The sequence below is a fragment of the Phoxinus phoxinus genome, assembly GCF_949152265.1.
Source record: "Phoxinus phoxinus genome assembly, chromosome: 9".
Classification (NCBI taxonomy): domain Eukaryota; kingdom Metazoa; phylum Chordata; class Actinopteri; order Cypriniformes; family Leuciscidae; genus Phoxinus; species Phoxinus phoxinus.
The window spans coordinates 7,863,425-7,889,474 of record NC_136884.1 but is presented as its reverse complement, the minus strand read 5'-3'; the positions used below and the strand labels follow the sequence as shown (position 1 = coordinate 7,889,474).

The following is a 26,050-nucleotide window of genomic DNA, read 5'->3' as shown; positions in this document are numbered from 1 at the left end:
TATATTGTGTGCGTGTGTGAAAGCGGTTAACGATAGCGTTAGCGACATATGCAGCTCAGTCATCAACACACGTGTGTTCAGTCAGTGTGTAACGTTAGTTTGTGTGTTTATTTCAAAGCCCTTTATGACACAGGACACTCTGCTGACAGGACAGGTTGAGGTCCATGCTCATTTTCATGATGTTATAGTTCATCCTTAATTGTAATAACATTTAATGTATTTTCTTAATATCCACAACAAGTGAAAATTAAAAAGTGATGGTCAGCAAACCAGAAAGTGCACAGCGCCACCGGTCTGATGCATGGACCGGTGCATGGTCTGCTCTTGGATCATATTCAGTTTATTAACTTGCCATGAATTATTACACAAATGTTCAGTAAATGCATGAAAAGGTATGCATAGGCTTAATATTGTTTTGACAGTGGAATCATAAAATGCTTGATATGACTCATACCATATGAAGGCTACAGTAGCCTATCTAAAGTGAACGATAAGTAAGGGATAATGTAAAGGTTGTTATAGCGAATACAACTCGCGAAAGGCTGATTATGAGCCCGAAGCGAAGCCTGAAGGGAGTTGTATTCGCTATAACAACCAACTCGCTATACATTATCCCGCTTATTACATGGCTACCTACCAAATAAATAAATAATTTGACACAAAATATTAATTTAAAAAGGAATGTGTTGATTTAAAAACTATTTATATGGCTTCCGCTAAAGAAAACAGTCCGTTCAAGTCTCTACCAGAGAATGTAGACGGGCTCTGGTCTCTACTGTTAGAATCCTGCTTCCATGGCAACGCTATGACCTTTCGCGGGGTTTACACGACATCCACCAATCAGATGCATCACTGTGGGATTGTGGGATTGTTTAGGATTGTGGGTAATGAAGTACTTATCCAAGACATCGCGAATAAAAGGCATTTATCTCAAATCAAGGTTAGTGCCCCATGAACTTTTGGCGTTTATATGAGCATATACAATCGCTTAGTACAGCCGTTGCTGGTTTTAAGTCTAACATGTATGGTTACGTTTTTATGGCTTATACCCCAAATGTCTATGGAGAAATTTTTTTTTTTTTTTTTTTTTTTTTTTTTTTTTTTTTTTTTATGTCTATGGAGAAATTGTATTGAATTTTTACTTCCGGCACCGGCTGTGGGCGGGACTGTGATGCTCTATGCTCACTTGTGATTGGCCGCAATCTCTGATTTCCGCCATATTCAAAATCCGTCCCATCCGTTGAATATTACTAACGTTACCTTCCCCCTTTCTATTCACCCCTCGAGTTAACTCATTTAGATTGTATTACGTTTTGTTTATACAATTTACAGTAGCGTATTCCAGGTCCACTTGTTTCAAATGGAGGAAACCGACGGATCTCCAGTGGCAATGACAGAGCCGGTGAACGAAAGACCGAAGAGGAACAAGAGAAAATCGTCGATGGTGGATATGGACGCGTCCCCAGAGCGCAATTTCAAACGGTCAGGAATATCATATTAGATACTTTGTTGTTATTGTTATTATTATTACTTTATAGTTCGCACTATTGTGTTCTGCGTATTCCTTTGTAAATTACCCCACTGTGTAATTGTGCGAACTGTAATGGATGTGGTTATAAGTTAGATAACTAACTTAAGTTAAGTTATAACTTAACTTAACTGTTAGCTGATTGTAATGCATTTTAACTGTTATCTATGCATTATAAACAATATCTAAGGAGTTATCCTTTAATATACGACTGAACGGGTGAATATAGATCAATGAGTTTGTTGTGTTTTCAAAGTGAGAAACTTCCGCAATATGATATGTCGACACAAAAACAAAGCATGACAGCAGGAGAGCGGAGAGCACTATGTTACTGCAATGTTTTATCCTAACACACGGTGGCGCTCATGTCACACAAAATTAGAGCGGTGTTCAAGATACGACATTAGAAAACCCTCAACCCTCCTAATATATATATTTTTAAAGCGCACTCTATTTTAAGATTACTAGATAAAGAAAGCGGCAGTATTTTCAGTCCTCACGGGCGCTGTCAATTGACATCACTTGATCAGCTGTGTAATGCAATTGGCTGATTTGACTACAATTTTACTTTGTTTACAATGTTTACAAAGCATATAGATCTAAGGCTAAGCAAAGCCAATAATAAAATAATTTGACAACACAATATAAAGTAAACAAAAACATTCTCTGTGCAACTTTAATAGTATCCAAAGACTTTTTTTTTTTAAAGCTAGCCTATATTTATTAAAAGGTTCAAATGAATGAATGACTGTCAAATCCTGGTGCATGGCAATTTTACCGACATTATATTGAGGAAAACTGATAATGTGTCCAAGGTTCCCTGTATAAATAGATCATGCCAAATATATACAAGATATTTCACATAAACCCTGAGAAAGCAGACAGGGATGGAAAGCATCAAAATGTGCTTTTATCACAGACTAAAATAACAACAGTTTGTTTTGGCAAAGGGTCCGATTCCTTTCTCTCATGCCTTCTGACTGATTGGAACACAAGTCTTTGTGACCCAAGTTGCCTCCTACAATACAAAAAAACAACCAAAATGGCATGGAAATGATCATTTTACATTTTTTGGAAAATGTGACCACTACTTGCCAGTTGCCGTGATGATGCAAAGGCATTAGTATTTGGAGGATGATGTTCTAAATGTTTTTTTAGAATGTTGCTATGTAGTTGCCAGGGTGGTTATGAAAACATGATCATCAAGATAAAATTATTTTTGTCGCATTATCAATCCAGCATACCCCTTTTTTTGTTCAAATTGCAATTTTCTGGGTACAGAATCTGTGATTGCGATTTAAAAACACAATTTTTTTTATAAAAAACAAAACACCAGGGGTTGTTGTACTTGTTTGTAGGGCTGCAGTGCACACTTGTTTGTTTAGCCACACATTTTGTGCTTGTATGAATATGACTAATAATTAATTATTTATACATAATAAAAAACATAAACAAATATAACTATTGTAATAACACTATTTTATTATAAAACAAAAAAGTAGGCTATTTAATAATAATTATTTTATTTTATGAAAAACTGATGGGTGACCTGTTAACATGCAGGGCGCCTATAACTATAAATCATTAGAAAGGTCTAAGGTTTTATTATAAAGTATTATTATAATAAATGTGTGACTGTGACAGTAATTTCTTAATTTTTGTCAGTACTCAGGAGATATGCAAAATGTCTTTAATATGAAATATGAGCCTCTTGTGAAGTATTATTTTTCGTATTTTTAGCCAAAATAAGGTGGTGTGAGCATTACATAAGGTCGCACTCGTGCAGAAAGTCCAAATATGCCTTACAGATAACGCATGACGTGCAGCCTTAAAATACCTTTGCAGCGATATTCTGTTAGCAAACATCCAGACACGGCTGAGAGCGATGTTAAGAGATGCTGCGCTCTTTCCTCAATAATAGAATAAACACACCACAAACATGACAGCAGTAATAAAATACAATACATAAATATAAAACAGCAGTAAATAAAGCATCTGATCATATCGGTGTGGATAAGTTTGAACCCGCGGCTCTGCAATTCACCTGCATCATGTCAACAGATTGTTTGAATGTAAAGAATGTGAGAACTATGAGACTAGAGTAAGAGTTTGAATTAATCTATTTTCTTTGCATGACATATTGACATTAACTCTTTCAGCATTATCCTAAATAGCGCTTTCGGCATTATTCTGAACATTGTCTAAGCATTAATTTCATGTGTTATGTTATTATAGAACGTAAGAAAGGCTCTCGGAAACGCATGTAAACATTACATCCTTTGAATTTTACTGGTGAAACCTGGCAAGGCCCGAGTCCTTGACATAAAAATCAGTCTACTGACTTTCATAGTCAGGGAAGGTCTCGTTTTTTAAGCTGGTTAATTTTTACATATAGTCCCTGCTGTGCTTACAGTGAAACATTGATGCTGTGAAAATGATTCAATAATGCAAATAATGCAGCTCTAAAAGAAAATAAATATTGTCATTGTTCAGCTGAACATTGTTCATCAGTTCCGTTGTAAAGATCATCAATTATAAATGAGTTCATTTAAGCTATAAAGCAGTTCTGCAGAAAACAGTGATGTCACTGTCCAGCTCAGTTCAGTTCTCATTCAATAGTGTCATGTGTCATTGCAATCAAAAACAATATTGTTGAAATAAGTGTAACACTGTTAAAGCCCTAATTAATTGATTTAGTAATAGTTGCCTTATTATATATGAATTATGAGCAAAAAGAAAAGCTCATGACCTGAAAAGCCCACCATAGGTTTTGATGTGGTGTTATGTCACAGAAAAGTGGAACAGACCTTTATTAAATGTCTTGTTTTTGGCCTTGTTTCTCCCAGTAATCCCCAAGGAATTAGTCAACAATATCTTGCTTCATTTCATACGCACTGAAGAAAACAATATAGCTGAGATAAGGGCACGACGTCACTGTTTCACACATAGTGGCGGTGGGATGTCGTAAGTGTTTAAGGCAACCGTTATCCAATTTCAGATTATCTTTTCTCCGAGCCGTTTTGACACTCAAGCCCTTTGCGTGGCCTTTTACAGGTTTGTTATATATGATGTGTCATATTTGACAGTGAAAACCACAACAAAGAGAGCTTTTGAAGCCGTACTAGAATGATCTCGATGAGTAAGTGACGTATCATTCCTCCAAGGCCTCTCCTTTGTTTGCTACGTAAAGCATGGTGAAACCAAACCTACATATCTTAACCGGAGTCCTTTCAAGTGTTTTCCCACCTCAACGTCCGTGGGATTTCTTTCTCATTGACAGAAGGAAAAAACACCTGAAACCAATGTTGCCCATTCCCTTAAAACTATTGGTTTGTATAGTACACGCCACGGTGACTACTTGGGACAGACAAAATTTGGAATAAAAGCATGCAGGAAGTGTAGTTGTTTATATAAATTCCTACTCGCATCAAATAATCAAAATTGCCAGCGTATCAATGACGTCACCTTGTGAATAGACCAAGTTACATCTTACATGTTCCCACACTCGTGTCGTATCAGCTGACAATCGAAAGCGGTAATAATAATGTAATGTTCTTTCGAAGTTCTTAAAACAGGGCAAGCCTCATTTTTGGTGTATTTGTGATACTGATACATTGCCTGCTGTGTGAGTGTTAGAGTGGTGTGTCGATGTAACCATCATGGGGTGTGTGCACTATTTGTTCCATGTTTGTCATGCCAATGTCCAGCGTTTCACACAACACCTCGGCATTCCAGACATGTTTTAGAAGCAATGCGCACTCACAGGATCCCTACTCTGTTCCTGAAGCTCCCAAACAGCACAGATTTTTGGATGTCTCCCTTATCAGATACACCTGTTTCAGGCCTTGGGGTCTCTGCTGTTGAGCTGAAGAGTGGAATAGAAATAAGGTATTTGATAATGGAGAGTGTGTTGAGGGCTTCCAGGAACAGGCTTGGGAACCACTGCCTTAGGCATTTTACACAATATAGCTACAGGTCATGGGTGTGTTTTGTTCTGCCATTACCACAACTATTCAGATCACATTTTTGTCTTTAAAAAAAGACAATTTGTTCATTTGAGTAAACCAAATACTGTGATCAATCAATAGGACATTAATATTAATATATAAGCACTGCCCGATAGCCCGGGCCAGTGTAAGCAGCGCAGTGTAAGCAGCGCTCAGGACAGTTGACTGAACTGTCACTTGCCCGATCAGGCTACTGGTGCATCGTCACAAAAGTTTATCATTTGCATGTGTTTTTCAGCCTTGCCAATTTAAATATTAAAATTCAAGTGCAAGGCGCAAAAGAAAACTCAATTTAGTACTCTCTGTGTGCACAACACACATCCAGAAAGCCACCTCTCAGACAACGTGCACATGCTAAATTGAGTTTTCTTTCAAATTCACGTCTTCTTGCACTTGAACGGACAGTCGTATAATTATGTCAAAATATCCGTATTGGCAAGTATCCTCATAATTAGTCCATTATGTAGGCTATGTCTTAAGTGAAGGTTAACTGTTGAGAAATAAAACGCATGTCTAACAGTAAATCTGGAATCCGTTGAAGTTTTAAAGTGACAGCAGCCTAATAAACCTGCTGTCAGTGTTTTTAATGTTAATCAACTGAATTAAACACTGCTCTTGACTGAATACATTTTGTAACTGTAATAAGGATTAATCTGCATTTAATTTTTACAGTGAAGACTATGCAGTGTTTTACATTTGATCATTCAATTTCTGTACCTGAAAATCTGAAAAGCCCTGTAATAATATTTTTTTAATATATGGATCTGGAAATTGTGAATTTTAAGGTAATGAATTTATCTGTTCAACATGCAAGCACAAACAGTGTGTGTCGTGACACTGTGCGTGATGTGAGTGTGGTATGAATTTCATGACTTCACAGCATGTCCCAATATTGGCATGTTACTTTACTGCACACCCAAGTATGTACTTTCCTATAAGTACATAGTGCTTTTTTTGTACCCGTTTAACTTCAATATGCCGTCGCTATGGTCTATTCCTCATCAGGTCTGCGTGGAATGGAGGACACTCCATCATGGGATTGACAGCATCATTTGGCCCACATATTTAGGCTCCTGTTGTCTTTAGCAGCCAAGACCACCCACAGTAGAGTCTTTTTCTAGTGGACACTGATATAGATTCTGTACTCTGTTAACATGCCGTCTGACTGACTGGTCAGATAACAATCATACCCAGGATCGCCCAGCTTAATATTCTGCTCACTGCTTTACTTACATTCTGTTGTTTTGAAACATCATCCTGTAGAATGTACCATCACACAATATTCAATTAAGTTAAATGAGTCACATTTAATAATAATAATAATACATTTTATTTACATAGCGACTTTCCAACACCCAAGGTTGCTTTACAAAGATAGGTTTAAGAAACAGAACCAAAACTATTTGAACGAGTATTTCCGTGAGAACCAGCTTCTCTAACTTCACACTTGCATTCTTTAGATTTATTACTCCAATTACCTATGCTCTCATATGCCACCTGCACTCAGTCCCAAGTGACGGGAATAATAGACATTAGACAACTGAAGTAGAGCTAGAAAGATGGGGGAATGCCTGAAGAAACCACATCAGACCGAATAAGAGGAATTTGCTGAAACGCATGCCTACACCTCTGCCAGGACCGCAACCAGAGAACAATTTACTTAATACCACAATTAATCATCACTAAAAACACGGGAGAACAAAATGCCCACACTTAATAAACACTTTAATATAATACATCCTCATATCGGTTATCTAAAAATGAATGCATGAGGATTGAGTTAAGGTCTGTCAGCCTCCAAGGGAACTTCACTGCACATTAACTTGAATTTTAACAACTTCTTTTTTTTTTCAATATTATTATTAAATCTTTGATCAAAACAAAAATGTATTCAGTTTAATACAATTCTGATTGGTCAATTGCAATGCTCTGATAACAGTTAAAGTGCATAATCGACAGTTGTCCTAGAGGATTGATTTCCTATGTAGTTGTGCTTTGTATCTTGTATCACTCTAGTCTAGCTCTTCTTACATATTTGAGATGAAAATTTCTATATTCCAATGTATTTACTTGCACTACTGTACAGTTCAAAAGGTCAGTACATTTTTTAAAATAATTTTACTCAACGACACATTAAATTGATCAAAAGAGTAAAGATGTAATGTATAAATTTTCACAACAACAACAAAAAGCAATGTTTTCAATACTGGTAATATAAGAAATGTTTCTTGGGCACTAAATCTGCATATTAGAATGATTTCTGAATGACCGTGACACTGAAGTCTGGAGTAATGATTAATTGTAATGATTCTATTATTTTAAACCCCTACAATTTTGAATAGTAGTGCATTCATTTGGCAAGTAGCCATTCGAGAGACACAGGAAGTTACTACATTTTGAATCATTGGATTATGAAAGATCTTTTCTTTAGAATAACGTACTGACACATGATTCAAGATCATTCTTCAGTCGGTTTCAACTTTGCTACCACATTTGCCTTCATTTCTGAGGGCCTAAAATGATCATAATCCTTGTAGATTAGCTGATAATAAATGTGAGAATTTATCACAGGCTTTTTAGAAAAGATTCGGTGGGGCTGTCCCATTATCATAGCTGAAAAAAGCAGCGGCTCTTCTGAAAAAGGAACCCTGGGTGTCTTTGCAAACATGACCTTGCTGAGACCAGTTGTTACCAATCCCCAAATAAGGGCCCAGTTAACAATGAGGGGCAGTGCATTTGTGAGTAAAAGAGGACATGAAGGAGAGGGCACGTGGGTGAAAGACAACAGAAACTGAATGTTTTAGTGTGAGTTAGAGAGATCGGGGCCAGTGACGCTCTCTCTATATCAGTTCTGCAGACGATGATGCAGTGTCACGGGAGACAGAGCTACACCATGCTTGGTGTGTGGTACGTACAGGACGCGTCTTTACATTTATGGGCTTTTCTTTTGGGCACACTGACATTGTTGGGTTACAGATAGCTACTAATAAATCTACAAGGTTTGGCTGCACGTTCTATGCCATTACTGCACAACCAGAGGTCTGGGTCTGGTTGGATGCTTTGTATTTGTCTGGTTTTCTGTATGAAGAGGGGATTCAATTTTTTATTTCAAATGGCTTTTGAAGTGTAATTGTTTTGAGAATCTAATTTTTCTTTTGATTTTCTTACTGTAGGCCATCTTTGAGACGAGGAAGTTCTTTCACCTTCCTGACACCTGGACCCCAGTGGGACTTCACGCTGGTGAGTAGTTTGACATCCATATTTGTGAATTTAACTGAATGAGTGATTTCAAACTGCCTCTCCCACAAATCACAAGACAGATTTGACTCTTAGTTGATTCCAATAAAGTTTGACATTAGCACGTTAATGTTATAACACAATGATAACACTAAATCTTACAACATTGGGCAAGATGTAATGATTAAAAAAATTGTGAAAAAAAATCAGCTTTTATCTGATTAATCAAGTAGTTAAATCTGTAGATTCAAAATAATCATTAGTTACAGCCTAAATCATTAGATACCTTTAGCAATACTTTTCAAAATTGAATGAACTACTAACTAGCATTACTCTTGATTCGTCCACCATCTTTGATGAATTTGTTTCATACATTGCTTCACTATTCGGCTCATTGTAATGCATTGTAGGATTGCCCTCTCCACAAAAATGTAATAGAATAGAATAGAATAGAATCTTCTCGGCTGGTTGTTTTTAACAATGTTATACTTTAAATAGCACAAGCAAATTAGACATGACGGGATTGTTCTGGTAAATTCACATTACCAATCCATGTCAGTACATGTTCCATTTTTGTCTTATTTACAGTATTTCCCAAGTAAGGTGATATATTAAATTAAACAAATTTGGCATTTATTCTTGGTTTGTTTTGTAAAAAGTTTGGACTCACTTTATATAAAGAATGTAACTACTAGTTAGTACCTAAACCCAACCTTAAACCTAACTATACCACAAAATCTGTCTTTTACCTGTATCACTCCTGAAGCAGCATAAGTGTTTTGCAATAAAACACTAAGTACACTGTACCTAACAATTTTTATGTATAAATAAGTTATAAGACACCTAATATAAAGTTTAATATAAAACTTTTTTGTATCTTGTATCACTCTGGTCTTGCTCTTTTCACATATTTGAGATTTCAATATTCCAATGTGTTTACTTGGACTACACACACACAACAGATGACACTTGTATTTTAAGTGACGTCAATGCTGTAGCCCCATTAATGGTGCTTTGTTACGGTTCATCAGTTTCCATGCCTCAAAAACTCTTGTAATACTGCACCCAAAAGGTCATTTTTGTTCAACTTTCCATCCTTTTCTTTTGCGCATGTGTACTTTCCCCTTGCCCTTTATGAAAATGTTGGCAGATATTGTTTTCCACTCAACCATCACGTTGTCGCCAACTGATGACATCTTAATCCTCACATGGCATCGCATGCCTCCGGTTCAGCGGATGCACAATTTGCCACAGATAAATTCCCAAGCGATAATTTCCATCAAACTGAACCCAACATAGCCCTCATTCCCACTGAATCAGTTAAGCAGTAAATGCAAATTAGTTTGTGATTGAACACAGAGTAGAGCCCGTTTAGAGCATTCCAAAGTTTATGAAGGCCAAGCGAAATGCAATCCATCTCTCATCTGTAGGAAAATGGAGGAGGGGGAAGACGACGGACTGCTTTATCACATGCCAAAACGTTCCTTTGATATGTATTTTTTTATGAATACACACACATTAGCTCATCTAGGGGGCACGTGGGCCTCATTAGGCTTCCAGCTCAAGCCCCATTATCTCACCTTCAAAACCCTGCAGAGGTAGAAGTATTCCTCCCTCCTATTATCCCTGCTCAAACTCCTGGAACATGAAAGCAGAGAGTCTTTGTCATTAATGCGGAAATGGTTCTTCTAGTTAAGGCCGTCTACATGGCCGCAGGGTGTCCGTGGTGGTGCAACAACAGGAAGCGGCCAGCAGACCTGTGACACTGTCGGATTTCATTTGGACAGAAATGAAAGAAATCCGTCTGACATTGTCATTTTTTTGTTACATAATTTCTCATGAAGTCTATTGTGTCTGTCATTAAGTTATTCCAATATTAAGTATTAAGACATAACGTATCGTTTACTCGTAAGGAATGCAAGGCTGTTCCTTTGAAAATTGTTTGGTGTTTTTCTTATGTAGTGTCTGGATTCGCGTTACAATGTGAGTCATACACTGATTATAAAAGACACAGGAAGCAGATTGAGACAGCTGGACTACATTCATATTATAGAAAAAGAAAGTAGTTTGATCTTTTATTCTTTCTGAAGGTGATATGCTTAATGCAGTGTTTGCTCAATTGATTGTGCGAGTTTATTACAAGAATTCCTTAACTGCAGGCAGCATTTGTGCACGAAATTACCTCAGAAGTCTGTCCGAAATCAGTTTCGTGAGACAGCATAATAAAAGGATTAATGATCTACAACAAAATAGAAAGAGCTTTGGTGATAACTTAGTGGATAATAATTACTACTACTTATTCTAACAGATGGGCTTCATGCAAATTGGTTTTGTCCAGATCTGTCAAATCACAATATGCAATGTCCTGATCATCATGTGCAAAACCTCTTCATCCCAGATCGTACTGACCCCTGCAATATATGCAGCGTCCCTAAAACGTGACTTTGATTGAGCTTGTTTGTAATATGGTAATCACATTTTTTTCTGTGCCAGCAGCTGTTTGCTCTCATAAATTCTTTGCTGTAATATCCATTTATGGTTTGTCCACCAAGAACAGGCAGTTTGAAGCCAAAACATACACAGCCTGTCTATCACGTTGAACTTTTCTTCTTGTTCCTCTCAAGTTTTATTTCTTCTTGTAAAGCTTTAGTTTTATTCTTTTGAGTAATTTGGACTTTCCAGTGTTGACCAAATTATTTAATTTTACGTGCATTTTTATCCAAAAGCACTAGCAATATCGGTGCCACTTCTAAACTAGGGGTGTGTGATATAGATTGTCTACGATAATATCATAATTGTTGTTTTAACTGCAATCTGACATTATCGGGTATGTCCCTCACTTTGCAAAAAAACTAATAAAAACATACCTAGAGACCCTAGAGAGAAACCTTTTAGGTTTAGGTTAGACTTCTGCGTGTGCACATTTCACTGTGTGTTGTACTTGATCAAAACGCAGTAAAAATGCCCCTGTATGAATGTGTCTTTTTGGCGAAATTTTATCCCATATAATATAGTTAGGCAATCACACAAAGATGTGACAAAAGATAATGCATAGATAGACTACATTTAATTAGGTAGGGAAAAAAATTTCCTCAAAAGGTAAAAATCTCCATAAAAGGTAAAAATCAATTTCTGTCAATTTATTTCTGTATCTGCTGCAAACTAACCACTGCAGAGAATATGAAGAATATCAAAACCTTTAGGAGTCAGCTCCTAAAACTGCACTGCAGTGCTAAACCTGTTATGGTACCTGCACAATAACATAAGTATTGTCTAATTATTGTTGTCGACAAAATCCCAGAAAATATCTTACATCAATATCACACACCCCTATCGTAAACTTACAGACCATTAGCTTTTCTCCACTCTCAGATAACACAAAAGTTGCCGCTTATCTGTGTTATCCATTAAAACGTTCAAAACCAAACACCTGTGATTCACTCAGATGCTCAACATCTGATTGGGCAGCCATCATTACTGACAACTAAACCCCACCAATCAGGGTCTTGATTAATTATCCCCTATCGTCTATGAATGGGGATTTGCTAAATGATAGCTTGTCATTTATTGTTTTAGTGTGTTTGCTAAATTGTTAGCTGTGAATGGGCCTGATGTTAAATTAGCCTAATTAGCCTAATCTACTCATTGGTTCAATGAAACTCGAGGTAAGCTGGCTGCAGTGTTTGGTTTTGATCACGTGACTTTAAAATATGCTTTCACCCTATAAGAAAACAATAGGCTCATCAAGACATTACTTCTGTTGGTGGCAGCGACATCAAGAATAGTGGCTTTTCAATTGATACTGGTCTCAAACAAAACCCTAATTGACTTACAAACTGGCCCTGTTAATGAAATGTTGCTTATAATGGTATAAAGCAGATTATGGGCACATTTGAGTTAAAACTACCACCCGTTTTTAAATGCGTAGGATACTTGTGATGGATTCAGAACTCACTCTCAATAGGTTTTTCAGTCAAGATTTACATGCCTAGTTAAATGGAAGGACTGATGTCTTCTTGGGAGGTTCATTATGCTATAATTCAGCCATTTAAACGGCCTGCCTTGAACGGTTTCGTGAAGTGATTTCTTTTGGGAAAAGTCCAGTAAAGCGAGCACAGGCCATTAACAGAGACCCTGAGGGCTCTCAGTGGCCATTGCAGGGCTGCAGAAATGTTTACAACCCCTTCACACCCTGCAACACACTCTCCACAGGTAGAATTTTCACTAGCCAGATGCCCCACCACACCAGCCCCCGACTCCCACACACAGGTGCTAAAAGGCCTTAGGGATAATGATGTCCTTCCTGAATCTGACTGGACCTCCTTAGGAGCCATTGTAACCCATAATAATACCAACTTTCAGGGCAGCACTTTGCGTACTCTCAAGGAAACCAAAAGAAAAGTTTGGAAAAGTTGACAAAAGAATGTCTTCCTTGGTTCCTTTCTCAAAGCCAGAAAGTTTACATTTTTGTAAGTGTCCCTTTTAGCTTAGATGTGTATTGTGCTACAGATTCTTATAGACTGTTTTCTTTTTGCAGAAACGCAAGCGCAGAGAGAAGGACGATGCGGACGCAGTCAGCCTCTGCAGCTTTGACTTCAAGGTAAGAAAACCAGCAAAACAAAATAGGTTTTGCAAGGCCAGATATGGCACAACAGATTTATTAAAATACACAAATCAAGAGGTCTTGCTTTTTAAATAATTTCCTGAAGTCAGTCTGCATGGCTCAAAACAACATTAAAGTCTCATAACATCAGGAAAGACCAAAATAAAAAATTGCCCCCCTCTGTTGTATTTGTCAGCAAAATCAAAGCCATTTTACACAAGAATCCTAGATTAAATCAGTTGTTGTGGCAGTATTCAAAGCCTTTTAACCTTAAACTTGTGGAACTTAATCTTAGAAAATCTTTCCTCTGATAATCCAAAAGGTCATTTCTCCATAACCGTAAACTTTCCATGATTACTGTCAGTAATTATCCTCATTTCAGCAAGGGCTTAATTGAGACACACTGCTGTGTAAACAGATTTTTTTTGTAATTTGACTCCCCACTGATCTAGACTCCTCTCTGGTTTATTTTCATATTTTTTTTTCCATCTGAAATGGAACAGTTGACTTAATATGCATCCATAGCAACCGTTTTTTTTTTTTACAGTTTAGAAAGAGGTCGTACTGAGCACACCCAAATCCTCCGTTTTTGACAGACAGGCGAACAATATAACTGAAATGCCTTTCATCAGTCTTGTGCCTACAAGATAAGACAGCTCTGATTCACCAAGAGCCTTTATGCCTTGAGCAATGGAAAAACAAACTAGGCAAAGTTATTACACAAAAACAAAATATATCATGACAAATAAATTTTTTACTATTGTTTTGAATAGATTTTAAATATATATATATATATATAGACAAAGTAACAAGACAACATTGATGAAATTTATCAGTACATCAATGTATCGGTGTACAAGAGCATTATTTTGGACTTTCATTGTATGGTCAAAAACAGTTCATAATATATTATGTTTCACTAACGAAAACGTAGTAACACATTAGTTTAGGGACCAATTCTCACTATTAACTGGTTGCTTATTAGCATGCATATTACTATGATATTGGCTTTTTATTAGTACTTATAAAGCTAATAGTAATGCCTTACTCTGCATGACCTTATTCTAAATCCCTTAATCCTACCAATGCCTAAACTATACCTTTCTAACTATTAATAAGCATTAATTAGGCAAAATCATAGTTAATAGTTAGTTAATAGTGAGAATCGGACCCTAAAGTGTGACCGAAAACAAGAGGAATTAAGCCTCTTTTTCTTCAGTTCACATTTTTTAAATGTTTCAGTCACTTGTCCATTCTGCCCCTGACTATTCTATTGAGTGAAACTTGTTTTGCTAGACAGTGCAATAAACAAAAGTTCCCAACTCCCTTCCCCACAGCACATCTTTGAGAATGCATATTGGGGGAGGGGAGGGCTTTGTATAAATCACCTGTCCTGATGATGGTACCCCTTTTATTGCCCCATGCTTTCCCTTTAGGGCCTTGCTCTGATGAAATTACATTGTCATCCTGAGATCATCCTGAGTCAAATTGAGATTGCCCTTTCATATTCTGCATAGCGTAACTACAGAATTTGCACAATCAAGCTGAGAAGTGTCAATGTTGCCTTTACATGGTTTCAGTAAGTTCTTTCTCCGTATGGAGTGACTCATTTAGCTAGAAGACTGACCAAACACTTTAGACCTGATTGCGATATATTGTACAACTCGAGTCTGTGAGAAGGAGAAAGAAAGAGCCTGTACTGTGTGGTATGCGTCCTGACTGTGTTGTGTGTCTGGTCAGAGGGGTGTGTTATTAGTTACCTGCTTTGTTTGGTGGCAACCATCTTTGTTGAGGGTGCATTGACTCAGATTTGTTCATATTTGAGAAACATCAGGATGTTCGTGCTTTTTATCTGTTTTACTGCAGATGGAGTTTTGGTGGCACGCTAAAGAAAAAACTAAAAAAAAAGTTGTAAGCAAATTATATAGTGGTCTATAGTGGTCTAAAATGTTGACATTGGTTATTGTGCAAAATGATGTTTTTCTGCAAGTCACATTATAACTTAACATAAGTTTAGATATTAACTATCTGCCTGTTGGTCTTCTAATTTTTCTTTCAGTTTCTTCATTAATAAGAGGATGTTGCCAACTGACTGTTTTCAGGAACTGAGAAGAATTGTTAGGGATAGGCTAGTTTACCTTAAAACTAAACACTTGGCATTTCCTCACCCTCATGTTGGAGATTCAGGAGCCAGGAGATTCAGATGGCCATCTTTAAATATCTACACAAACGCCAAAGCAATTTAACATCTATATTGTGTATATATATATATATATATTACACACACACACTTAATTTGTTTCCATTTCAGAACACTTTATCTAATCAAATTAACAAAATATGTAGTACAGTGATGCTGAAAAAAAAACACGAAATCAGATGCATTTCTGATTAGTTTGTTTCTGTCAGCTGCATGACAATATAGTGCTCTCTCACGTCACTGGCTTTATATATGCAGCTTCACTGCATAACAAATGCATAAGTGACCAGTTTCATATAAAGTAATGAAAATAGATGGGTAATTGTGACATTAAACATTTGGTTCTGGTTTGCGTGTATTTTCGTCACATTGTTTTAACCGCTTAAGGTACTAATGTTAGCACTGCTGTTCTCCACTAATGCAACATAGTCAACAAATGTATTACTTTATAATATGAAAACATTTAGTGTAGCATGCTGTATAACATAGCGTTTTTTTGTCGGTTTTAAATCGTGACGTGTCAAAACAAACTCCACGAGGTGTCAGTGATAGTTTTTATTTCAGTAACAGTAACAGCGGACCTTTCTCCAGCTCCAGCAATGGACGCAACCCGGAAAAACTATCGGTATGGATTTGTGCCGGTAAAAGATTGTTCCAGCAATCGGTTATCGGTGCAGATCAATCGGTAAACCCCATTTTAACATGTATTTGGGAACACAATGTGCGCCAGTTATGCATCATCACATTTGCATAATCCGACATTTTGTGGACAGATGATTTCAGCACTTTGAGTGGTGTTTGACTGTTTGTAAACCTGTTTCACAGAAACTGCCGTTTTCCTCCAAAATAAAAGCTCAAGGGTTTATCTCTTTCAATTGAAGAAATTAGGACAAAAGTATTGTAATTTCCCTACTGGAAAGGAAAATAATATACTTGTCATTTTATTCCATTTCCATGCATTTGTTTTAAGTAAAAAAATACTTTATTTTTTAAATTATTATTATTATTATTAATTATATTCTAATTGTTTGGCTTCATAAAACACCAAATATAGATTTAAACTACATCACAACTAAAAAAGAGGTTTGACAAGAGTCCACAATAAAGTCCAGGTACAAATGATAGTGATTCCAGCGTTAAGCAGTTGGTGTTCCTGTGTTGATAAACACGTACACACTCAGACGTCAATGGCACCTACAGTCTATTCCCAGTACGTACAGGCTTGCATTGTAACCACACCTTTGTTATAGTGGATGAATACTGGTACCTTCACAGATACGATTTCCTCCTCCACTGATGAGAAATTGAAAGCTCAAAGAACTTGGACGAAATGTTATCTAGAAGGCTTTATTGTTCCCAGTTGCAAGGTGTTCTTTACACTGCTAATCAAAGTCTGTACAAGTACAGATGATGCATCCTGGAACAGTAATACAATTTGAAATGGCATTGCAGTCACTTAGGCTGCAGTGCCATTGAATTATCCACCAGGGGGCATCACTATGATCCACTGCACACCGTTCCGCTTGCTGCCTGTTCAACTGAAGTTTATCAGATCAGAGCGTAGCAAGTTAGCTCACATTTTCCCCGTCAGGCAAGCTCACACACGGCCCACATAAAGTGAGTCACTCTTGTGTGATGGTGTTTAGCACTAAAGGAGGAGTGCTGTGTTTGTGCTTCACACCCAGATGTCCAGCTGTCATGTGTGTCGAGGTGTTAGCCCGCAGGGGATGCAGGCTTAGCCGCGCTCTCATGCAATATGGCTGCCACACCTCTCATCAAAACACACTGGGAACAGTATGAAAGTGTCTCCCCATGGGATGAGTAATGAAGGAACCCTGTTATTGACTTCACTCATACTGATATTCAACTTTCAACCATACATGTTCATTTTTTTTGTGCGCAACTGTTATGGTGCAGTATCTTTGTTTAATCTCTTCACTTTTTGGAGATACACAGATTTGTTATGAACATGGGTATTGAGTAATGTTTTGAATAATAGAATAAAGTGTAAACTTATGCAGCCTCATTAGCAAATAACTGCTTCCGTTTGACTCGTCCTCTGAGTGGAAAGTGTCCTGATCCAAACACACTAATGCATGTCCTGTTTCACACTCTTGTATTGACACAGGAGGGTAAGCTAGAGTCTGCACATCGTTCATCTCCATTTGCTTAACACGCACCCCAAGGCTTTCACACATTTGAACACAAATCTCTATTAAAACCCACTGACACATCATGCTAGTCCATTTGCGTAGCTACAGTTATTACCACTGCTGACCGTGTGGGAAGGTAGCAGTAAAAGTTTTGGGTCTGTAGTGAACCATATTCCTTGGTCACACAAATGTGGAGATCAACGGGTGTGCGGTTTTGCATACGTTGAGAAAAGCAGCTTTTGTTAAGCAGGATGTGTTTACGGCGTGGTCTGGGTCAGTTTCTGGTTCGGACCGCTGAAACTTTTTGAGACTCATCAGACCTTTCCACACACCTCCAATACACAGACAGCCACCAGTGCTCTGTGTGCATGTGACCCTCTCAGCCCTGATTGATATTGTAATTGATCATCCCCCTCCCCTGCTGATGAGTGGGTGATAACGACCCAGGTCTTCATTAGGCAGATCTCAAAGCAAATATGCCTGTACTTTACACCCTTCATGCAACTCAAAGACCTACATAAACCAATCCACATTGCATAGTGAAAGCAAGTCTGTTTCTATTAGCAAAATAGAAAATTTCCATTTTATCTTGAAACTTTTACTGCAAACTGGGAAATCAGTGAAGTTTTAGTTGGTTTGTTTGTTTGTTTTGAGGTCCAAAATTTTACAGTTTAAGTCATACTATTTTGAAAAGGCAGATTTTTAAAAAAATGTTATATATATATAAGGTTTTGTAAACTTTACTGCTTTATGGACAGTAACATTTTGACACTACTGAAATGTATCTAGAAGGCAAATTTTAGCTTTGTTGATGTGAGGTAGCAGAGAGTCAGGTTTCTCAGACTTTGTCTGTTCAGAGTCATTTACATACCCCCAACTCCTTCCTCTTGCAATTGGTGAGTTTAGTGACTCCGCCCTTTTAAAACTCTATATAAGCACTCCCTACCGCTCACATCTCTAGAACAAAGTTAGAGATTGTTAGAACACACACACCAAGAGTGTGTTTAGAATTTAGAAACTCCGCTTAGGCGGACAATCACCGGGGGGACGTTGAGGTTTTTAGACCTCTTATGTTGCGTCACGTTTATTAAGAATCGCTTGTGGATTATTGCCTACCCTTGGAAATAACAGAAACCAACCAGTGGATTTTATTGAAAGAAATGGTGGCTTACGATGAACCTTGTGTGGTACCTATCAAACGGACTTTACAGAAGATAGACTATCAGAACCAGATTTACAAAGAACTAGAGGTGAGACCCAAAGATGATTAATCACAAATGCTGTCCTGTTGTTTCTTTTGCTCTGTGTTTTGCTTGATAAAAGCATGTTTGAGTTTCTACACTTTCTTTATCAGCCAAGTCAGAACCTTGCCCTGTTGTTATCTTGTATGCGCACTGGCCTTTAAAGGAGTAAAAACCACAGGTGTGTTTCTCAAGTGTGTGTTTGGTGGGGCAGGAGCTGAGTGAGTGTGTGAGTGCTCTGCAAATCAACGAGGCTAAAGGTCAATTTAAGTAGTCCTTGAATTACTGGATTACATTTGAACAGCTTTAAACATTTTTTTAAATTGTCTTGCCCATTGTGGTGGCTAAATATGCAGGAAGTTTAAAGTCTGTGTGTTTGGTTGTACACCTGAGCAGAAGTTTCACATATTTACTAATGGTTTGAGGGACCCTTCAGGGATTTTTTTTTTTTTGGGAGGGTGTAAGCATGCAAAGATTTAAGAGCATTCTAGATGTCTGAAAGCAGTCCCATCCTGTAGCCCAGGTATGCTTGAGCCCTGCTCTGAGCATTTAGAAATGTATTCAAGACCCAGAAAGAGGCTTTAATCTTACTTCTCTTCAGCAGGCTGCTTCCTATTTGCGGTTTCAACTCTGATTCGGAAGTGGTCACAGAAAGGGTTAGTTGTCGGGAAGGCTAAAGCAGAAGTAGCAAATTATGAATGAATCAGGAGATTTTTAGGAAGTTGTGGCTCAAAGCTTAGGGACTTTGCTTTAGTCACAACAATAGTTTATTTGGTTCCCTTACATGGATTACCTATGCCAGGTAATCAAACAATACGTTTTATTTGTATGGCTTGCCAGTAAGGATTTAAATAATCTAATCCATTCATCAGAGAAATTTTGAAGGAAAGAACAAACAATACCATAGTTTTTAGTTTTTTTTTTTATTTGTTCTATTTTTTACTCAATTTTGTTTTACCTTTGAGTTAAACCATCCTCAAAGAGAGATTTTATCACATTTAGCTTCTAGTGACAATTATATCTCCAAAGTTTAGCTAAGAAAACAAAAACTAAGTCTAAACTTTAGTTCCTGTGGGGGAGGCTTCCCCCTGCTATTTTCTCCCATTCCATCTCTCCAGGGGGGTTCCTAAAAAGTCAACACAACCAGAAATAGCCACACTATCAGTCTATCTGTCTACATGTTGCTCTTTCCACACGATGATCTATAATTTCAAGAAAAGAGAGAACTAAAGTGTTTGTTATTGCAGGGATTCCCTAAACAGCAGGAAGAGCACAATGGGCAGCAGCAACGCTCTAGAGCCACTAATCGCTCAACACAGATACTGCTGGGGTCTTTTGAATTTAGTGTTTAGTCAGACTGCTTCCTCTGCGTTCTGTCTCCCCAACATCTTGTGTTTTTAGCCACCGTTGGAGAAGGTTCAGATGTGGTCTTCTTGTTTACTTGCATATGTTACAGCGGAGGAAGGACAGGCGGGCAGAACTGGGCGGCCAATTTCAGTTGGGCTTGGCCCACAGTTGCAGTTCCTACTAAAGTGAAGTTGTAGATCTGCTCAGCAGCTGTCTCCGCCGGTCAGTGGAATGGTGTGGTTTCACTTTGCCAAGATGAGAACAACACATCCCTTTTTATATTTTCAGCAGCTGGAAAACCGTCCAGCACTGGAAAATCTATTGAAATGTGCATTTTAAAAAGTGCCAAGCACATAGTGCTTTTTGTCCCCGCCGCATAAACGACACAAACACTTTTTGACGACAAAGCTCACATTGTTCCAGGAACGGTAGAAGGTTTTTTTTCAGTCAGATCTCTCGAGTGAGTGTAGGATCAACTTCTCAGATCTGTTTTGCTTTGATCCCCCTCCCCTCTCCTCTCAGGTCTGTTGAGGTTGGCTGGAGGCCCAGTCATTATGGATGTAGGGTTTGAGAGTGCTCACCTCCCCCTCTTCCAGGGGGTTCAGGTGCGCCTGTATCTCTCACGCGAGGGCTACAGGGCCTGCCTCAACACGAAACCATAAACAGCTCTTAATGGAAAAAAGGAAAGAGAAGAGGGGGGTAGAGTACTGCCTGTTTACAAGGCCTGGGTCAAATCAAATCTGTAACTTACCTTGGTGGTCCCTCTGACCCAAATAAATGCACACAACCAATGTTGTCAAACTCCCCCTTGAAAGCGTAAATGTATCATTAAGTGCTCTGATTTGGAGACATGTTTGCTATAGTTAGGCCATGATGTTGAATGTGTGTGTGGGTCATCAGCGTGGGACAGCTGACTAGAGTCTCCAACATTCCAGTCATGCCTCTTGAACCCTGGGTGTCCAGGGCTGCAGTCAGAGAGGGTTTTGTTCGTGTTTGTATGCGTGTATGTGTGTATATATTGAGAGAGAGAGAATTTTTGCTGAGAGGGTCAATCTCACTTGATGGGCATAACAGCTGCTAACTCAAGAGGTTGGAGCTTCCGCCTAGCTGTCTGTCGCCCAGGAAACACCAATCAACCTGACCTGCAAATGACCCCTTCATAACAGCACCAGTGAGGAGTTTATCCTGTGAATTATACGATAGCCTCCGTTTAAGTGAGGCGGCAACTTGTGGTCTCAACTTTAGCCTTCTTGTATTGGCAGTTGTGCATTCAATGAAGCACTAAGGAATCTGTTGTGGTCCGTAGGGGGTGATTAAGTTTTAATGTTTATTTTCATCCATGTGTCTCATAGGAACCCTGTACCAAGCGTGTGAGGCCTCTTGGCCGAGTGACCTCGCTGGCGAACCTCATCTCTCCCGCGAAGAATGGGGCCGTCCGACGCTTCGGCCAGACCCTCCAGGCCTCGTTTCGGGGTGATGGGCGGTCTCCGGGCGTGCCCCAGCAGAAGCCCTGCAGCAAAGCCGCAGCTCCCACACCACCCAAACGCCGCAACAGCACACTCTGGTCTGAGACTCTGGATGTCCACCAGAAAGGAACCTTTTCCACCAAAGAGATTAAGAGACAAGAGGTGAGTACAGACGGAACTACGGAATCCAGACAGCACTGTAAAACCTAGACTATTAAATCCACTCTTAGTCTCCCTGCCAGACGCTACTGAATCAGGCCTGTGAGACTTATGAAACCCAAAGGGCCTGGGGCTTGGAAAGTGCCCTGTTCCTTTTCTCCCTCTGTTTTTATTCTCCATCGCTCTACCGCTCTCATTCTGGCTGTGTTTTTGTTGGCGTGTGTTCTTAACACGCAATGGAATGGAGCGGAGAGAGTCTGGCTGTATTCTGCCGTCTCAGAGTCAGACGTATAGTGTTAACATAGACTGGCTGGTCTGACTCACAAAGCCTCCACCTCTCATTCACAACTAGACTTAGTAATCAGACATTACAGCAAACTGTGAGCCCCTCAAATATTTCCCACCAAAGAGAGAATCTGATTGATATATAGGGACTTGACTAAAAATACCTGAACTATGTTCTTAGTTTTGAATGTGACCATTTTGTTTTTCTGTCTCTCCAGGCAATTTTTGAGCTGTCTCGGGGAGAACAGGACCTGATTGAAGACCTGAAGTTAGCCCGAAAGGTTTGTACATTTCGATTTTTGGTTGGAACATTTAAAGCAAATAGACCAAATAAGCTCTTGGCTGTGCTTTCAGAGTTAGACATATTGGCTGGCTTCCTTCCTCCATTTATAGCCAAAAATGTCTCTCTCTTTAAAACTAGGCTGTAGCTATTATTTACTCTTTTTTTTTTTCTTTTTTTTTGTGTGTCCAGGCGTACCATGATCCCATGCTGAAACTTTCTATCATGTCTGAGGAGGAGCTGACAGCCATCTTTGGAGACTTGGATGCTTATATTCCTCTTCATGAAGGTAGATATCTTACCCGGATATCTTATTTATTTTAGCATAAATGATAGCGACAAGTAGTGCTAACTTATTCTTTACCCAATCAGATCTTCTCGCTCAGTTGGCGAAGGCTACAGGCCGAGATGGCACAGTGGGACAGATCGGCAAGATTGTTGTGAACTGGGTAAGTATCTTTTTGTGGTCTTTATATTATTATGAAATGCACATGAATTGTTGAGCATTGTAAGAGTGTTAAGACTAACTCTCGCTTTCCTCCACAGCTGCCCGGGTTAAATGCGTACAGGGTATATTGCAGTAACCAGTTAGCCGCAAAAGCCTTGCTTGACCAGAAGAAACAAGACCCAAGAGTTCAGGACTTCTTACAGCGCTGCCTTGAGTCACCTTTCAGCAGGAAACTAGACTTGTGGAGCTTCTTGGACATCCCTCGTTCACGATTGGTCAAATACCCCCTTCTTCTGAAAGAGATTTTAAGACACACGCCACCAGATCATCCAGACACAGCAAGCCTTGAGCAGGCGGTAAGTACAAACACACATCTAGCAACTGTAGGCTTTCAAATTGAGTCGTTTAAGTGACATTTGGTGTTAATGCTGCCTTTGTTTCTCTTTTTCAGATAAGCATTATTCAGGCTGTGTTGGCTGACATCAACATGAAGAAAGGAGAGTCAGAATGTCAATACTATATCGATAAGCTGGAATATTTGGATGATAGACAGAAAGACCCACACATAGAGCAGTGCAAAAGCCTGCTTTGCCATGGTGAACTTCGTAACAAAAGTGGCACGGTGAGTTTTTTGGCCTTTCACACAAACCCACCCATAACAGCCTGAACCCGCTGGGGGCAAATCATTTCGGTCTTTCATTTTCGGGAAATATAAACACCAAAGCCACCATATTCCAAATAAGGCCATCAGAGGGAAGGAATTGGCTCCCTTTATCTCTCAAACACATGATACAATTAATCTTTGAAGGGGAATCTTTGAGAGTGCCAGGGGAGAAAACTGTTAATACTTGCAAAACATGTCAATAACCAGACTTCTCTTTTTTTCCTCCATTCTTCTCCTTAGAAGTTGCACGTTTTCCTTTTCACGGAGGTACTGGTCTTGACCCGGCCTGTGACACGGAATGACCGGCATTGTTTCCAAGTGTACCGCCAGCCAATCCCGGTGCAGGATCTAATATTGGAAGACCTGCAGGACGGAGACGTTCGCATGGGCGGCTCATTCCGAGGGGCCTTTAGTAATGCAGATAAAGGTAAGGTTAATGCCTCTCAGTGTCAGGCTATCACATCATTTCCTTTATTATTCCATTACTTTTGCTAATTCGAGTCTCCTCCCCCCCCTATAGCCAAGAACATCTTCCGGGTGCGCTTCCAAGACTCATCTCAGGGTCAGTCCCACACACTGCAGGTCAATGACATCTTCCACAAGCAACAGTGGCTCAACTGCCTCCGCAGCGCCATGTCAACCCAGAAAGATTCACCGCTCCCTGAGAATGAATCCATATCCACCCCAGCCAGTACCGACATTTGTGCCAAACGGCGCTCGTCTACAGTCTCCGCCATCATCCATATGGAAGAGATGGATGAGAACTGTCCGCGGGCTGCAGTTTCCGCCCCTTCCTCCCCCTGCTCCGAGGAGCCCCCCAGCCCCACTCCCTCTGCAACCTCCACCCTCTCCTCGTCCTCTTCATCATCTTCGATTTCCGGCCCCTTCCTGCCTCGCAAATCTAAAAAGGACAAGCGTTCACTCTGCTCGCTGGGAAAGAGGAAGGAGACCATGGTGTAAAGATGGAGTGACACCATGCGGAGGACTTGTATTTATGTGTGTGTAAAGACTGTTTCTACAGCAGTGTTTTTGTGTTACTGTCCACAATGGCAGCTATTATTACCAAATCCCTCCCCCAAAAACCCTCCTAGGTCCACGTGGGCCACACCAGTACCAGAAAGACAGTATTTGTGAGGTGACTGTGTGAATCTCAAGGGATTGAAGATTGAAGACATCCCGCACACTTTAAATAACCATGTTGATTTTGTGTGAAAGCGCAAGATCACGCATCTAGTCTTGTTTACTGTTAGTGTGGTCATTTTTTGTTGTTTATTTTATTAATATTGATTTTTTTTTTTGTAATTAAAGTTATACTTTTTTTTACTTCTCAATACGATATTTACTGTAGCTCTTTTTTGTTTTTATTAAAAGCACTGTGTTTAGCTTTTAGAAGGGAAGAACACCCACTGAGAAAAGAGATGAAAGTAATGAATACTTTGTAAAAGTCTGATTCATAGCTCTACTGGAAGACGAGTCTTACAAGTACATTCCCATTAAACGGATATTTTATCTGCTCCATTTTATATTTAAATCAGATGGTATAATTTATCAAGAAAAAAGATGCTATGTTCGCTAGCAATATGAATTTATTTTCCAATTGGAAAATTTGACATTTTTTTAAATGCAAAAATCAAACCTGAGCCATATTTTTTTCCACCCCCCAAAATGATGGATGAATATTTCAATGTAGAATCTTGCATGGAGCTTTACTTGTTGAGTCCTGCCTGTATTATCATGAGGGCCCAGTGCATGTACATGCTTGTCGAAGCAGAAAGTTGACGTAGAACTGACAGTCGCGTAGAAGAGAACTTGAATGTTGAATGAGGGCTTGAGAAATGATGATGTGATATTTAGAAGGAAACTGTGGAATAGAGTTGGATACGACTAGATGGACTTGATGATTGGCGCTACTCGATATTAGCAACCATCCATGGACTTGGGTTTGCTGTTATTTTTATTTTGTAGTGTCTTCATGAAGTAGGACGGTTTGATACACTGGTAAAAACCAAGATGTTGTTTTGAGAAGGAAAGATGAAAAGTATGTTTAAGAGAATGAACTGTTAAAGAAGGTTAAAGAATGTTATGACCACTTGTAATGTCGGTATAAGTTTGTAACCGAGAAGAATGGATGTACAGTATTGAGAGGGACTGTGGTGGCCTGTATGTACAGTATGTGGTGTAAAAATCAACTATTACAAACAATAAAGGTCTGTGTAAGATTTGCAACTGACAAAAGTTTCTTCTCTTTCTTCTGATGCGAACTGTTGTTCTACACTACAAAGCATAAATCCAACAAAGTTTTCCAAAAGCGTTACGGCAACACATGCCGATGTGATTATAAGATAGATATCATTAAATTGTTTCCATAAATTCTAGGGAGACAGGCACTCAATAAGCATACAGACACGAATTCACCCACACGCAGGTTAATT

At 38.9% G+C, this 26,050-nt stretch overlaps 1 protein-coding gene across 3 annotated transcripts; it reads left to right on the top strand.

Moving 5' to 3' along the window:
- The first annotated feature begins 1,217 nt into the window (after positions 1-1,217).
- On the top strand, positions 1,218-25,835 carry net1 (neuroepithelial cell transforming 1). 3 transcript variants are annotated; one of them, XM_079624485.1, is made up of 11 exons: positions 1,218-1,482; positions 8,709-8,775; positions 13,310-13,372; positions 21,669-21,944; positions 22,445-22,507; positions 22,699-22,795; positions 22,879-22,955; positions 23,053-23,310; positions 23,406-23,576; positions 23,859-24,045; positions 24,139-25,835. In XM_079624485.1, exons 1-11 carry the CDS (start codon positions 1,361-1,363, stop codon positions 24,576-24,578), a joined length of 1,821 nt encoding a protein of 606 aa, XP_079480611.1. In that variant the 5' UTR covers positions 1,218-1,360; the 3' UTR covers positions 24,579-25,835. The 3 variants fall into 3 exon arrangements, with proteins under 3 accessions (XP_079480611.1, XP_079480612.1, XP_079480613.1); XM_079624486.1 differs by lacking the exon at positions 1,218-1,482 and adding an exon at positions 8,384-8,442; XM_079624487.1 differs by lacking the exons at positions 1,218-1,482; positions 8,709-8,775; positions 13,310-13,372 and adding an exon at positions 18,688-18,978.
- The last annotated feature ends 215 nt before the right edge of the window (positions 25,836-26,050 follow it).